The following is a 17,880-nucleotide window of genomic DNA, read 5'->3' on the forward strand; positions in this document are numbered from 1 at the left end:
CTAGGGGTACTCGAACCCGCTTACACAAACGAGAATACTCCCTCAAAAACGCAGAAAAATTGCTAACCAACTGAAACCTATGATAGATATATCAACGGGTTTTGACAAAACTCGTAAAAGTTACATTTGGTACAAGAAATTTCACCTGCTATAGCCCATTTCCAAGATTTAAGCTTGATAGACCAAAGAAGATTGGATAAGGTACACACGCCATTATTGAAAATAACTTCGTTGCGTAAATTCCATAACCCCCGCACAGCCGCCATCCAAATAAGCTCCTCCTTTTTATCTTTAACCTTCTTCTTCTTACATACAACCACCCAGCTATTATAATTTCTCCACACCTCCTCTTCTGTTACAGCCTTGATCCCAACCCAAACCTCTATATACTTCCAAACCTCCACTGCCACTGGACACTGAAACAGCACGTGGGACAGAGACTCCACAGATTCCGAATATAACACACAAGAGTTATTGTTCAACTATTCCAGAGTCATTCCTCTCCGAAGAAGCTGAACTTTCGACGACATCCGGTTAAGAATGCATCTCCACGTGAATGCTCTTATATTGAAAGGAACCTTTGAATGCCACACATTGTCGAGAACCAAAGACAAACCAGCATCCAATTCTTCCACATTTTGCGATAACAGCTTATAACCCGAATGCGTCGTAAACCCCCGCTCCTCGTCCAACTTCCACACCACCTTATCGCAAGCTGCGAAACTCGGAACAAACTCCCTCAACACAGTCCTCAGATTCATCAAATCCGAAGTGACTATTTGAGACACTGGAGGATATATGCCGAAGTCTCCCCATAGCCAAGTGCCTGCCTCGCTCTTACCCATCCGTGACACCGCGAAACCTTTCGTCTGACACATAGCATAAAAAGAAGGAAAGTAGTCCTTCAAACTAAAGTCCCTGTTCCAACAGTCTTCCCAAAACCTAACTGTATTTCTTATGCCAATATTGAACATTAAGTTGTTGTCAAAAACCGAACCTGTTTGTTGCGATGTCATCTTTGCCAAGTCTTTCCACCACTCCGAACACAAATATCCTGGTTTAAGCTCACTGCCAGAATACAGGAAAGATCTCACATTACCATACCTAGACTCCAACGTCTGCAGCTAAAGAGAGTGACCCCCTTGAATTATCCTCCACTTCCATTTAAGCAAGAGTGCATCGTTAAACTCTTCGATTTTCCTCACTCCCAAACCTCCTCTATCCAAAGGAGTGCAAACTTTATCCCATCCGACCCAATGGATTTTCTTCTTGGAAACTTTATCACCCCAAAGAAAATTTGCTTGAATCCTTCTTATTTCTTTATAGATCGACACCGGCGCTTTGTAGAATGAAAGAAGGAAAATGAACAAAGAAGATAGAATCGATTTAATTAAAGTTATTCTCCCTCCGAAGCTAAGGAACCTACTTTTCCAATTGTCTAGACGAGCCTTCAGCTTCCCAATCAACGGTTTCCAAGTATCGATCCTCCTTGGATTGCACCCAATGGGCAAACCCAAAAAGCTAAAAGAACTCTTTTCTATCTTACAAGTCAAGAAGTTCGCTGCTGCTCCGATGAAATGTTCACTCAAATTGATCCCGATCAACCTGCTCTTATGGAAATTTACCCCCAGCCCCGACGTTACTTCAAAGCCCCTAAGCACTGCTTTAAACGCCCAAACCTGTCTCCAATTGCCCTGGCCCAGCAGTAACGTGTCATCCACATACTGCAGCAGATTGACAACACAATCCTTTCCCACCAAAAAGCCTTTGTAATCACCTATAATTGACGCGTTCATACCAGACACAATATACCTTCAGCAGCAATAACAAACAAAAAAGGCGACAGCGGATTCCCTTGGCGAAGACCCTTGCCCACCTTAAACTCTTTGGTCGCGCTTCCGTTCACCAAGATAGACATCCAACTGCTAAACACAATAGCTTCCATCCATTTCAACCAACGACTTCCGAAACCCATCTGGCCTAACACCTACCGAAGGTAGTCCCAACAATCGTTATCGTACGCTTTCTCCAAATCAACCTTAAACAACAAGAAACTTTTATTCGCCTTCTTAGCATAGTCCACCGCCTCGTTGGCAACCAAGACTCTGTCTAGTAAGTTTCTTCCTGGTATGAAAGCGCTTTGGCTACTCGAGATGATATCGCCCAAAACCTTCTTCAATCTAGAAGCAAGTAACTTTGCCAAAGCTTTGTACAAGCAGCCCACGAGACAAATATGCCTGTAATCTTGAAGTCCCAACGGAATATCCTTCTTCGGAATCAAAGTGATAAAGGAAGACACTATGGCTTCTGATAATCTCGCACTACTATGAAAATCATGAAAGAACTTGTAAAAATCCTCCTTCATGAAACCCCAACACTTCCTAATGAATGTAAAAGTGTATCCGTCCGGACCCAGACACCGCTTCCCTTCACAACCCCAAACCGCTCCTTTGATTTCGTCCTCTGTAAAAGGGCTTTCCAGCATCCTCGAGTCCTCCCGAGACATAACTTTAAAGGTCCCTACAGCAAAACCAGGTCTCTCCCTAACCTTTTCTACAAACTTCTCCGCAAAGTAACCTCTAACCCTCTCCTTAACCTTCTCCACTGACTCTGGCGTACCCGACTCAGAGACAGCACCGTCAATGAAATTCCTTCTCCTCCTCTCCTTCAAACAACTATGAAAGTAATGGCTGTTAAGATCACCTTCAGAATCCCACCGCACCCGCGACTTCTGCAGCAAAATGTTCTCTTTAATTTTCATAAATTTCCACATACGACTGGTGGCCTCGCTTCTTCTCGCCACCACCTCTGGTACTAGATTTTCCTTACAGCTTGCCAATAAAAAGTTAGCTTCGTTGATACCAGAGATGCCCTCTTCAATTTCCAAGTCGTACCTGCCAAACACGTCCACGTTCCACCTTCTAAGACTGACCTTAAGCAAAAGAAACTTCACCTTCTAACACAAAGTTGGTCCAGTGGTGATTGGCGCTGGACTTGGTAGGGAGAACCACGGTTCGGTGCCCCGCAACTGCGATCGGGAGGGGGATGGAACCACTTGATGCCAGAACTCGCCCCCGCACCGGACTAAACCGATGGTATAAAGCCAAAAAAAATCGCTTCTACCTTGCACCTCCAGCTTACTTCACTCCCTCTCCATATAAGACAAAAACTTACCATCTTCGAACCAACAATCGTTAACCATAAAAGGTTGAGGTCCCTAGTCGGAACGGTTAACAACTAGCCAAATAGGGCAGTGATCGGAGATATCCCGTCTGTCGATAAATTGACCAACCACCCCCCACCTGGAGATAACAGAATCAGATATTAGAAACCTATCTAATCTGCTCATAGCCTTCCCGTCGCCACTGAACCAACTAAAAGTTTTACCTTTGCATTGAACATCAATCAATTTGTTGTCTTTGATGAACTCCACAAAAACCTTCATCTATGAATTTCTACACCTTCCCTCCACACCAATCCTCTTATCATTACTAGCCACTGTAACATCCTTCTAAACCCCGCGACAAATTAAATAAATATATCAGAGTAAAAACATAAACACAAGGGTGCCACAATTATTTAAAATAAATAAACCAACCATGGTCAAGTCATGCTTCATTAGGAAACGGTTCACCAAAACATAATCATGTTTATCACACCGGAATAAGAAACATCATTAAATACAGCCAAATGGAAATATAATCCAACACCAAATAAAATGGAGTAATCTCATAAAAACTCTAAAACTATCGTTCCCCAATGTTACAGATCAGAGCATGACCGACACGACTCAACATAAACGGATAAACTCTACGAGTCATCCTCACTAAGCACTAATGTCGCTACTCCTCAATCTGAAAATGACAACATGTAAGGGTGAGTCTCATTCTCAATTAGTAAATATTATGCAATTCATAAGTAACAAGCATCATAATATACCGTTCACCCAATTATACATATTCAGATTCACATCTATTATTCATCAGTTCACACAATAATAGATTACAACACATAACACAGAAATCCATACAATCATGTTATGACGAAATGCATATGACACAACTGACACTATGCATGTGGTACCAATAAACCGTGGAATCAATCCACCTAACCGATCTACGCCTCATCGAGATACGGCCCACCGACACAACTTCCGCACAATGGGAAATATGTCCACCAACGATCCAAACATCACCGGGATCCAACATCAAATGCATATGAATGAATGAAACACACATAACATACTTAAAAACATCACCGAAATCACGATGAACAATTCATCTCAACACCACATCACCGAATAAGTATGTACATGTTTTCAACATCATTCAAATAGTCATGCATTCATCACAATCATAATAATAATCACAACCAATTCATCATCACATCAAATACATTGTCACACCTATCTCATATGCACACAATGTTCAATTCTCATCAAGTAATTAAATTGAGTTTTAAAGAATTAAAGTCGGCTACTGCCCATATTCATCATTCATCATATAAAACATTTAATTACTTGCACAACGCCCAAAACGGCACTAAGAAAGGATTCACGGATCAAAAGATACGCTATTTAAGTTTTAGAAAAATTCTCGTTCAGCAAGGTTCGCTCTGCGACGCAAGGCAGAAGCGAATTCCTTCTGACCTCCGCTCAGCGGACCTCTAGCAACGTCAAACAGAAGTAAACTACGTTGGGAGCTCCGCTCAGCGGACCCCCTCCGCTCAGCGGACCTGCGATTTCAGCAATTCTCAGGTCTGCAACAGACCTTGCGATTCCACCTAGTTTCAGTCCAAAATTGACCCCAGACATCACATACAGGCATATAATCATCATACATTCAATCATACACCACAAAACATCATTTAAACTCATTATTAACCAAATAGTTCACACAATTATCATCAATTCAATCCAAATTAGAACACCCTAACCCAACAATCCCAATGTCTAATTGAATCAAACTACACATCAATCTACCTATTACCTAAGACCACATAAGAGAAAAAGAGATACTAAAAGGAAGAGTCCCCCCTTACCTCGATGAATCTCTTGAATGCTCTCCTTCCGATTTCACGTTCTTGCCTCTTTCTCTTCTCTTGCCCTTTTCACGTGTTCTTCCTTTCTCCCCAAATGGTTCCTTTTCTTATTTTATGAAAATAAAATAAAATAAAATACCACAACTTAGTAAAAGGCCCAACCAATTAGCACCCCTCTTTTACTAACATCACACCATAAGCCCAATAGCTCTTACTCCATCATTTTCCAATTAAATCCAAATAAAATACTAAAATTCCAATTATTTAATTTAAATCCAAATTAAATTTATAAATTGAAATTATGGGGTGTTATAGCCACCGCATTGAAATCACCCCCGACAACCCACTCCCCATCAGAGCACATGGTTTTTCAGTATAAAAGACCCTAAAAATTGATTATTCCACAAAATTCTAATAATGGCAGAGTCAGCCACCTCCTGTCTGCTGTTGTGCTTTCTCTTCAACAAACTACCCCTCCCCTAATCATACAATATAATAAAGCAAAATGAGAATTTTGGCAATTTTGACAAGTGTCACAATTATACAGAGTTTGCTATTTTTATTATTTCTACATTAGGAAATCTTACTATAATTGTAAATTTAATAATTCAATTTTTAAAATTATTTTTATATATTCATTTAGGTATTGCATGTTGTTGTTCTATATTCTTAATAATTTGTTTATGACCTTCCATTTACACTATCATTTTCCAAAACTTTGGCAGCCTAATTCCTCCTCCCCATAAAATAAAACGGAAAAATTATCAACCTATTTCATTTAAAGATTTTTTATAATAATTATGAACCATTTGTTTTTCCAAAATTTACTTGAAACTAATTTAACATGATTATTCATGTTCCTAACGTCATTTTGCATTTTAACCATTTCAAAAATATTTAAAATACTGTGTCATTATTACTAAATTAGTCTTTAACATTTTACAATGCAGATTTTAAAAATGACTCACCATTTTTCAATGCAAGTTAAAAATGCACCGCTCAATGCATGCGGCAACCGAAAAATCACAGTTAAAGTTAAAAGGCCTATCACCATGCTTTGGGAAGAAAGTACACTATTTGGTTTAAAACACTTTCAGGTGCATACAACATTCAAAAGAGCAAACCTTTATTTTCCATAACTTTCATTATCTCCATTTCAAACATTCACCTTCGTCAATTTCACTTTGACACACCAAACACAAACTTCATTCATCAGCAATACAAACCATGTTTTTGAGAATAAAAAAATCAGAAATGGAATCAAAGAGAAGAGGAGAGGATCTGAGCATCCCGAACTTTTTCTGAAAATCGTAAGTTTGTTGTCTCGATCTCTCTCTACTCTAGATCTGCTGAACCACAAGGATTGTGCTGAAGGTAGAATTAGTCGCTGTCGCTGCAACATTTTTTGTCGGTTTGTTTTCTATAGTTAGATTTTGTTTTAGTTCATGTTTCGTGAGTGTTGTCGTCCGTTGTTGTTGTTGAGAGAGTACTGTTTTCAGTTTTATTTATAATAATGAGTTGTTGTTGTGCTTAAGAGAGGAAGGAAGAAAGAAACTATGTTTTTGATTAATTCGATTTATAATTTTAAATTATTTTAGCTTCCTTAGCTATGATGCTAGATTAAGATGTTTAGTTTAATACTTAATCATTTGAGTTTTGTTGTTGTTATTATTTGATGTTATAGCTGAAGTATATGGTGGATATGACATGCGAAGGTTGTGTTAGTGCAGTTAAAAATAAGCTGCAAACGATTCATGGTACATGTTTTTGATTTTGTTAAGTGCTTATTAGTTTAAGTGTGTTTTTAATCATTCTTGCATTCTAAGCACGATGATTGTAAATTAGTAAATAATTTAATTCATCACAACACAATTTGGAGGGAACAATATATTTTAAAGTGTGAAAATTTGAAACTTTAAAACAAAGTAGCTTATTTTCATATATTTTGTTTCAATTGAGTTCAAACAGCTACGCGTGAATACAAAGAAGAGTTGAATGAACTATCCAGTTCTGATCTGCTACATCATCTAAGCAAATCTGAGGCATGTCAAAACATTAACTTTCTTTTCTATGCTCATCTAAATGCATAAACATTCACGGTATATAAAGAGATAGATATTTAAACATATAGTTATGCATGAAATATATTTTGAGAAGTTTTTGTATGAGTGATAAATTCCCATTGAATATACTAACTATCATGGTATCTAAATATATCAATATACTAAGCGGCAAAATTGCATACTTATGTAGAACATTGGAATAGCTTAATATTGTAGTAATATGTAATTTGCATGTGAAATTGTCTTAAACATCTTATTTATCATGGAAAGAGACTGATAATGTGAAGTTTCGTTAAGAGGAATTCAACTCAAATACATTAAATAAATTCAATCTATAACTTTGATAGTAGTTTCTTTTTATATATTAAAAGTAGATTAATATTGTTTTCGCAACCATATCATATATGTACATATTTGTTTATAATCGGTCTAAAGAGCATGCTGCAAAAGTTGTTATTAGTTAAGAAAATGTTTATATATTCTTGACCTTTTGTTTTTACCTTTATCTCTATTTATATTGCTAAATCTTTGTTTCTATCCTTTGTAGCATTCAATGTTTACATATGGAGAAAATGAACTTGATTTTAACAGTGCTTTAACTTCTGTTAAAGTGGATTCAGGAATTGCAATGGATGTTGATGCTGATTGTGATGTAGTTAGAGCTACACAATACTCAAGGACCGGACCAAGCCACCGAAGACTTCTCATTACCCATGTTTCCACTGCTTTAATTAATAAAATATTTGGTAATGAAGAGAATCAACAGGATATTACAGTTTGGAATAACTTTTCACTACCTCTCCACTCATCCATTGCACCCTTGACTATTATATTTTCTCTTCTTTCTCTCTTAATTCATTTCTCTATTTTCTTTGTTTTTTTTTTCTTCTCACTATTTTTTAATTTTTATTTTTCAATAATTGTTCTCTAATATAGTTGTTTTTTAATTTATTGCTTTTGGATAATTTATAAGTTTATCAATTTTTTTATAATTAAATATGTTGTATATTTATATAGCCAATTTGTAAGTGATAATGCTATATGGTTAGACACTTTGACAAATTTATCATTTTACTCATTTGTAAATATGATATTATAAATTTCTTATATAGTCAGTTTTTTTAATTAATTTTCAAATTGGAGGGTCCATATTGCGTTATGGTCAGATACTTGAGCACTGCCCTCTATCCCAACTTTGCAAGATGTATCTACAAATTTTAAAAAATATTACTACTAATAGAAATTTAAAATTATATTAATTAAAAAACTAGAATCAAGTGACTACGTTAAATTTATATAATTGTATTCCACATTAGTACAACCAATTTGATACCAATTTTAATTTACTACTTCTCATTATATTAAATTTATATAATTGACATTAATACCAATTTAAATAGTTATTTTAATTTTTTTAATAAACATATTTATATATTTTTTTAGTTTATTATTATTATTTCAGTACTACAAATTGTTATTTTTTCCACTAACTCCACTATACATTCCCTCTATTTTCACATTACTTTTGTTTAAACTATTCTTTTAATATCTATAGCTATTTTTTAATTTAAATATTATTTTATTATTTTTAATAAGAATAGTCATTAATTATAGACTTAATGAAACTAACCCAGTAACCCTTTTAACTAATTTTCAAATGATTTTCAATCATAATCTCTCCCATTATTTTTAATCTACAATATAATAAAAATAAAGAAATATGCATAACAAATATCAACTAATTTTACTTTGATAAATAAATATTTTATTGTGATTTTATTTTACTTCAATAAATAAATATTTTATTGTGATTTTATTTTATGAAGTTTTCAGTTTTGGATTTTGTGTTGTGCGTTTAGTATGCAATAATTTTTCTTCTTTTTATTAATTAATCATTTTAACATCATTGAGAATAATTTTTTTATACTTTTTTATATTATACATTGTATTTTATTTTCAAATAATTAATATTTAATGAATAATTTATAACTTAAAAATAAACAAATAAATATAAATATAAAATTTACTATTTTAAACAGTTTTATTTTAAAATTTACCTTGGACTTTATATTGGACCGGTCTTACATAAACAAGGTGACCAATTCCACTAAAAAAAATGCACACAACTATTTTTTATTATATTACTATATTTTTATCATACTACCATATTTTATCTAAAGTTTTTAAGTATATAATTTATTATTATTTTATATATTTTAATTTTATATTAATTTTTTAAGTGAAACAATTTCCGTGCATCGCACGGGTACAACTACTAGTATTGAATATTCCAATAATCATATTAACCGATTGTTGACCCCTTCTTTCCATCCAGCATCTCTCTATCTTTGATCTCCAATGATATCCCACAATTTCTCTCCCACATTTGAGCCAGCTTCACTCCAAAATTAGTATTGCATCTATCTTTGATCTCCAATGATATCCCACAATTTCTCTCCCACATTTGTAGTATTGAATATTCCAATAATCATATTAACCGATTGTTGACCCCTTCTTTCCATCCAGCATCTCTCTATCTTTGATCTCCAATGATATCCCACAATTTCTCTCCCACATTTGAGCCAGCTTCACTCCAAAATTAGTATTGCATCTATCTTTGATCTCCAATGATATCCCACAATTTCTCTCCCACATTTGAGCCAGCTTCACTCCAAAATTAGTATTGCACCTTACCTTATCACAAGAAATTTTAGAATAATTTTATTTGAGCCTGTAATCTATTTACATTTGATATCTTTACAATCCAGCCCACTAGTACCCACAAGTGTTCATTTAATTAACATTTTCAAAGTTATATAAAGGTTAAAGATTTTAGTTGAGAAAACGATGTGGGATTTGTACGCACTTTTTTTTTTTTGAAATTCTATTCATTGCTTGCTGCTAATGATGATGAGATTGTATAGCTTCTTCATGAGATTGCATTGCAAAAGGGTATCATTCGGCATTTCGGTGAGCTTCTTCATTGTAAAGTCTTAAATGGTATGTATATATGTATTAGTTTACATGTTAATCTTGTTAAATTTACTGTCAAGGTAGAATCTATATTTTTTTTTTTGTAAAACACTCCAAAGAACATACAAATGGAAATAATATAGGTGGTTTCCTAAAATTGGGAGACTGTTATCAAACCTTTGCATAGTCATTAGTACTTTTATCAATGCAAATGGACAACGTGTTTGTGTTTTAACAAATATAAGAGAACAAGTCATTATTGTTTAAAATAAAATAGGCATTGTATTGAAAGTGACCCTTAAGATTAAACATTATTATCGTATTCATGTGCTAATTTTGTGTGTAATAAAGAACCATATAAAAAAGGACATGTGAGTTGGAGAAAAAAAATAAAATTTTAACAAATGCAAATGTAAAATTTTAAATATAAATGAAAAATATGAAATAATTTACTTAATTGTAAATTTAACAATAATTATATAGAAAACAATGATCCACAAAAAAATGTTTAAGATAGGTTAAGAACACAATAGCAAAATTGGGTCAGGTAATTTAATAATTGACGGTCCAACAACAATTAAAAGAAAATGATATGGACCACTATGGTTTAATTATAAATGAAAAATGATCATATAAATTCAATTATATTAAATAATCATATAAAAAATACAATAAGATGGAGATAATAAAATGAAATATTAACATTTAAAAATAAAAATTATCTCTCAATTAATAGTAATTGTTGATTAAAATAAAATAGCTACTATGTTGATAATGACCCGTGAAATAAAAAAATAATTTGATGCGATATAAAATATATTTAAAAACAAATGTAAAATAAACAATAATCATGGAAATTTAATTATATTAAATAATGATAAAAATTGTGAGATGGAGAAAAAAATAAAAATAAAGATATTATCTCTCAAATAAAGACAATGATTGATTAAAATAAAATAGACATTATGTTGATAGTGACCCGCGAGATAATAAATAAATAAATAAATAGAGAAAAAAATTAAAATGAAAGTAAGAAAGTGTGAAAAAATGTGAGAGAAATTTGAAATTTTAATTAAGATAGAGAAAATGTGTAATGATCGATTAAAAAAAATTAAATATTGAGTTGATAGTGGCCCGTGAAATAATTAAATATTTTTGGAAATAATAATTAAATGATCGATTATTAATATTTTTGGGATAATAGATAAATGTTGAAAAATTAAAATGAAAGTATGGAAAAATGAAATGCGAAAGAAATTTGAAATTTTTAGTAAGATTAAAATTTAAAAATAGATTATTAATATTTTTTGTGATAATAAATAAATTAAGAAAAATTAAAATGAAAGTAAGAAAGTGTGGGAAAATGAAATGTAAAAGAAATTTAAATATGACTTCCATCATCCATGGCTTACATGTGATGTCATCATTCATGCAATAAAGTTGTAGGGAAAATGTTATTTAATTCGGACCAATGAAAAGCTAACACTTGGTGCATCCATTCAATAAAGTTGAAAGAGTGAATACTTAATTTGTTAGTTACAAAAATGACCTTTTATTAGTGCAAATAAATTTTGGTGAAAGGGTAATTTAGGCAATTTGGTCAATCTATTATTAATGAATAGATAGTAGATAGTAGAAGTAGATAGTAGATAAATGAATTATTTCAATTCCATGTAAGATAACAAATATATATGAATTAGTCTGTGTTATAAGAGAACTCACAGCTTCTCAATTTCTCCAACTGGCCACTGTATCAATTTTTTTAGAGTAATATATTTCACCACCTATCATGGATTCAATTATATTAATTTCTCTATCATGGATTCACGTTGTTGTATACAAAGTCTTATTCTAGTAATTTCTCTATCATAGATCTTTAATTGCCATTATCCTACGGTTAAGTATGGTTTTATTAAATTTATAGTCAACATGTTACTTACATTGTTAAAATATAGTATTTTGTTTGTTTCATGCTCAAGTTATGTATCGAAAGTTTTAATGTAAGATCTCTGCAGTTAGAAATTTCGATAGAAATAGATTATGCATTTTCTATGTAAGGTGGTTTTTCATTGATGATGTCTCCGGAGCTGCTCCATTTGTCATGCATTTGGTAGAAATTAGATCATGTTAGTGTGTGGTATTAAATCTAGCTTATGTTATGATGGGCTTATGGTGTGTGGTATGAATATGATCAACCACCTGCTCACATTTCTTGGTTCATCATCAATGGTTGGCACCTCTCATGGCGTGCTTAACAGTGTTAGGAAGTGTTGTGTTGTTAATTCAGTTGGAGAGTTAAAAGAGAAAAGGATAGTAATGGTAATGTGGTAATGTAGTGCTTTATTATTAGACTAAGGGTTCGTTTGTTTTGACTTTTTTTAAAAATGATTTTTATAGTGTTATATAATTTTGTGAAAAAAAAACTTTACAAAGAATTTTTTTATAAAAGCTTCAAATGAAAATTTTGTTTGAATAGTTATTCTTAAAATGTGATTTTAGGTATTTCATCTATTTATAGGAAAAAAATTTGGATATCAATATTTCAAAAAATCACTTAATTTTGAAGCTATTTCAAATAGATTTTCATAAAAATCATTTTTGAAATACAACTTTTTAAAAAATTGCAATTTTGACTAAGTTTTGGTCTTCAATAATGTGTAATTATGTTATAGGATGTCAAAATTAGTGTTTCATTTTAGAAAGAACGAATATAAAAAAACTTGTAAAATTTTGAAAAACAGTTTTGAAAAATCTATTTTCAAAAATACAAAGAAAAAATCCATTTTTTTTAAGCTGAAACAAACAGGCCCCAAGTCCCACATCGATTTTGCAAGAAAAAAAATGTAAGTATTTATATAACTCACAACTACAAAAATTATTACATTCTTGTGGATTAGAAAACTATTGAAGTGACGGGTGCCAAAAGCCTTTACATTTTAGTTTAAAACTAGACGTCCACCCGCACGATGTGCGGAAATTTTTTTATCTAATTAATAATAAATATTGTTGTTTAAATTAATAATTTAAAATATAATAATGTGTATTAACAATAATTTAATATTTTGTGTGCCTTAAAATATAATAATATATTTTCAACAAAATTAAAAAATAGAAATAAATCATAAAATTAAAATAGTAAAATTTATAGAGTAAAATGTAGATATTGTAGATAATTTATCATAATAAATTATGAGTTTGTAAATTATTAATTTTGTTTACTTCAAAATATATAGCTGCGAAATAAACATATTAAATTAGTATACAATAATAAAATAGTTAAAAAAAATAGGAATAGAAAATAAAGATAAGACACCAACAATATCTTTATTAAAAAAATGTGTTTATGTAATTGCTTAAAATATATACCTACGAAAAAACATAATCAACCATTAGTAAAATACATAAATTAAAAGTGTAAGAAAATACAAATAGAAAAATAAATAAATGACATGTAACAATATAATAAATTAATAAAATAGAACATAATTGAAGACTAAAAAAAACATGATAAGTAGAAAATAGAATAAAATAATAAAAGAAACGTCAAAAATATAATACACTATATTTCATACCTTAAAATTTAACCCTTGAACAGAAAGTAAAAAAAAATCAAGAGAAACACAATAATCAAGTAAACTGTTAGAAAGAAACTTATCTAATAAGAAAAAAATTGATGTTATAAATTGACAAAATAAATTGTGTATATGTGGTAAGTGAGAGATTTTATATCTTAAAAATTGATCTTGAACAAATTAAAAAAAAAATCAAGAAAAACACAATGATAACATAAGTTATTAGAGAAACTTACCTAATGAGAAGAAAAAAATGATGTTAAAAATTAACAGATGAGTTGTGTCGTATGTCGATTTTATAAGTAATATATGTGATTAGTGGGAGGTTTCTTTTGGATGTGTTGTGGTTGGTTAGTGATTAATGGAAGTAATCATAGTAATAACGTGGTGATTAGGTGTGTTAGTGGGTAGGGGTGGGAATAGGCCAGGCCGGCCTACAGGGGCCTACGGCCCAGCCTACATAGGCCTAGGTCAGGCCAGGCCTATTTAATAAAGAGGCTAGGCTTAGGCTTTTTTAAAAGCCTATTTTATTAAATAGGCCACGCTTAGGCTATTAAAAAAGCCTATGAAGCCTTATAGGCCGGCCTATATTTTCCTATATACTAGAGATATGTTAAATAAGTTGGTTCATATATGCATATATATTAGGAAAAAAAGCTAAATAGACTACCCTATATATATATATATATATATATATATATATATATATATATATATATATATATATATATATATATATATATATATATATATATATATATATACATACATATATATATATATACATACATACATATATATATATATATATATATATATATATATATATATATATATATATATATATATATATATATATAAAACAAATGCTAAATACGTTCACTTATATATATGTATGTATAGGCCGACCTACAAGACTTCTTAAGTTATATAGATTTATTGAAAACTTTAATGAGATACAGACTTTTTAAATAGGCTTTCAGGCCAGGCCAGTCTTTTAAAAAGGTCAGGCCAGGCCAAAAAACTGAGCCTATGATAGGCCTTAGGCCAAACTTAGGCCTTTTAAGTTTATCATAGGCCAGACTCAGGTCTTCTAAAGCCTAGCCTAGCCTAGCCTATTTCCACCCCTATTAGTGGGTGAGTTGATTTTTATTAATTAATTAAAATTATTGTTAGTTAGTAGTGTCCTTATTTTTCGTGTGTAAGTTATGAAATAAGAAAATTTTAAAGGTATTATTATTTTGGTATGCAATGTGTAATATTTATCATGTATTATTTACTAATCTAATAATTTAATTAATTAATTATTTTTTTTTAATAAGCAATTTGTATCTAGTGGGTTTCGAACCTGAGCCCTTGAGAGAAGTTATAGAATCAAATTTTAATATGGGATGATATTTAATTAATTAATTATTAAATAATTAAATTTGCTTTTGTTAATCAATTAAAATTAATATTATTTGTATTGTCCTATTTTTTAGTGTGTAACTTATGAATTGAAATTTTTTCAAAGGGATTAGTAATTTAGTATGCAACGTGTCATATTTATCCAATTTAATAATTTAATTAATTATTATTATTTTCAATTTAATTATTTTTTATTTTTTATTTTGTTAATTGGTGAAAAAGATTTATTATGTAATGGAAAGTAACGTTTGAAGAGGTGGATTATTAAAAATTTAATATTATTATTATTATTATTATTATTATTATTATTTAATTGAAGAAGTTGGTAGTTTATAATAATTAATTTATTATTATTAATTTTAAAATTTTATTACTTGGTGAAAAAGATTTGGCGGGAAATTTTTGGTGGGAAGAAGTTATAGGATTATAATTTAGTATTTTAGTATGATTTCTATTAATTAATATATAAATAATTAATTTCACATAATTAATTTATTATGTAAGAAATTAACTAATTAATTATGTAAAAAATTGTAAATTAATAAATTATCCTAGTCAACATTTCCAACTTATTAAAAATAATTCTTTTATCCTACTAATTAATGCCACGTCACTAAAACTGGAGGGGACCAACTAAATCCCAAGTCATGTAAAGTTTAGAGATTAAAAAGTTCGTTTTTAAAATAGAGGGACTAAAAGTTAAAAAACATCAAAATAAGGGGACTAAAAGTGCATTTAAGCCTTTCTTCTTTTCTACAGTTCTATATTTATTCTCTTTTTAATAGTTAAACTTTGAACGTAATATCTTGAAAAATTTAAATATTTCATTCAACATATGTCTAATGGCAAATCGTTTTAACAACAAAAAAGACTGACCATTAGCTAATTAAAATAACAAACTTTTTGACTTATAACTCCCTTATATTAAGCAAAAAGTCTCAAAGTCTAACAATGATATTGGTCATATAGAATTTCAATCTTCTTAAAAGGGATATTGTATGTTTGTTCCTATATTCTAAAATAACTTTGTTAAATGGTTCACACATATTATTGACCAAAAAAATAATATTTTAATTAACTAGTGATTTATCTTTTTGGTTGTCAAAATAATTTGTCATTAGTATATGTTGAATGAAATAATTAAGATTTTCAAGATAATTCGTTCAAAGTTTTACTATTAAAAAGAGAAGAAAAATAGAATTGTAGAAAAGAAAATTAGATAAAAAATAAGTAAAAAAAAATAAGAGAAAAAGTAACAAAAAAGAGAAGTTTAGTCTACTGTCACTAAGGGACTATCAAATGTAAAATGGAACAAACTTGAGAGAACAAAATTAAATAATTTGCAAACTTCATGGGCCAAAATCAAACAATTGAAACTTGGAGGGTCAAAATCAAGCCATTGAAAAACGTAAAAGACCAAAATCAAGCAATTGAAAAACATGAAAACCAAAATTAAGCAATTAAAACTTGAGGGGACAAAACTAAACAATTAAAAAACTTGAGAGTCAAAATTGCATTTAAGCTTTTTTTTTAATAGTTGCGTCTATCATGTATAATTATTTATATTTCCTATAATATAGTAAATTATTAAAGTAGAAAAATTATTTTTAATTATTTTTAGTTAAATCAAGTCAACTTTCTTTGTTTTGAAAATTTTTGCGCTAAAAAAACTCAAATAATTAAAATAAAAATTGCTCTGTTGCGAAATCAGAAATGGAGAGCCTTGTAGTTGATATTACTTTTTTTGTAATGTTGATTTTGTTTGTTTTCGCTTTTGACAAGCATCACATAATTTATCTTTGACAAATTTTATTTTTTGTAAACTAATGACTAGATCATGTCTAACTTATTTGTTTAAGTGTTCCATATGAATATGGACTACTCTTTTATGCCAAAGCCTTGAGACATTGTTGTTTATCATAAGACATTTTGTTTTCGAAGATAAATCGTCTAAAGAAATCATCAAAATATTAAAAAAATTTGCCCATAAGTTTTACCTCATGAGTAGCTTCATCTTCAATCAAACATTCATCTTTGGTGAGCTTGATTTTGAAGTCTTTGTCATAAAGTTGACTTATGCTTAGAAGACTGTGCTTTAGTCCTTCAACATAAAGTACATCTTCAATAGTTATGAAAGGTGGTGCTACAACTCTGTCTATACCAAAAAACAATCATTTGTTGTTGTCCCCATAAGTGACATAACACTTGGTCTTTAGAACTAGAGATGAAAATATATTTATATCTCATATCATATTAACCACTACCAAGATATCATAGATTTGTAGAGGTTTTCAAGCAAATCTACAAAACAGATTAAGTTTTGTTAGGTACCCAATGTGCCTTGGGTCCTAATTCCTTTCTTGACTCACACATAATGCTCACTAACAATACTAAAGTTCCTTACATAGCAAGCATTAGGTGTGTGACCAATTATATCACAATAGAAACATGTAGGAACAAAATTACTTTTATATCTAGGAACATGATAAGTGCAAATTGTATCTCTTTTTGTGTGTAAGTTTTGTTGCACTTATCTATTCTTTTTGACAATATCGTTTGAATAAACGTCGATTTGTGTGTAAATACGTTTACTTTACGAATAATTGTATTTTAGTGTAATTGTGTATCGTTTGATAGTTTTAATGTCTTTTTGTAGGTATTATTGCATATTTGGAGTCTCGAGTAATAAAGTGTCGAAGACATGGCTCCGGATGCGCGTTTTGAAGAAATAAAGAGCCAAAGTTCTGTCAAACTCGCTAAGCGCAAGTTCTAGCACGCTATGGCATGGTTTTTGTTCCTCTGGCAGTAACTTATGCTTCGCGAGC

At 30.5% G+C, this 17,880-nt stretch overlaps 1 protein-coding gene across 1 annotated transcript; it reads right to left on the reverse strand.

The window, feature by feature from the left end:
- Positions 1–1,124: 1,124 nt before the first annotated feature.
- LOC131624383 (uncharacterized) lies at positions 1,125–3,445 on the reverse strand. The gene is made up of 3 exons (XM_058895334.1): positions 3,303–3,445; positions 1,992–2,894; positions 1,125–1,812 (listed from the first exon to the last, which is right to left on the reverse strand). The coding sequence occupies exons 1-3, from the start codon at positions 3,443–3,445 to the stop codon at positions 1,125–1,127; spliced, it is 1,734 nt and encodes a 577-aa protein (XP_058751317.1).
- Positions 3,446–17,880: the final 14,435 nt, after the last annotated feature.

The sequence above is a fragment of the Vicia villosa genome, unplaced genomic scaffold (genome assembly GCF_029867415.1).
Source record: "Vicia villosa cultivar HV-30 ecotype Madison, WI unplaced genomic scaffold, Vvil1.0 ctg.000114F_1_1, whole genome shotgun sequence".
In the NCBI taxonomy this organism is placed as follows: domain Eukaryota; kingdom Viridiplantae; phylum Streptophyta; class Magnoliopsida; order Fabales; family Fabaceae; genus Vicia; species Vicia villosa.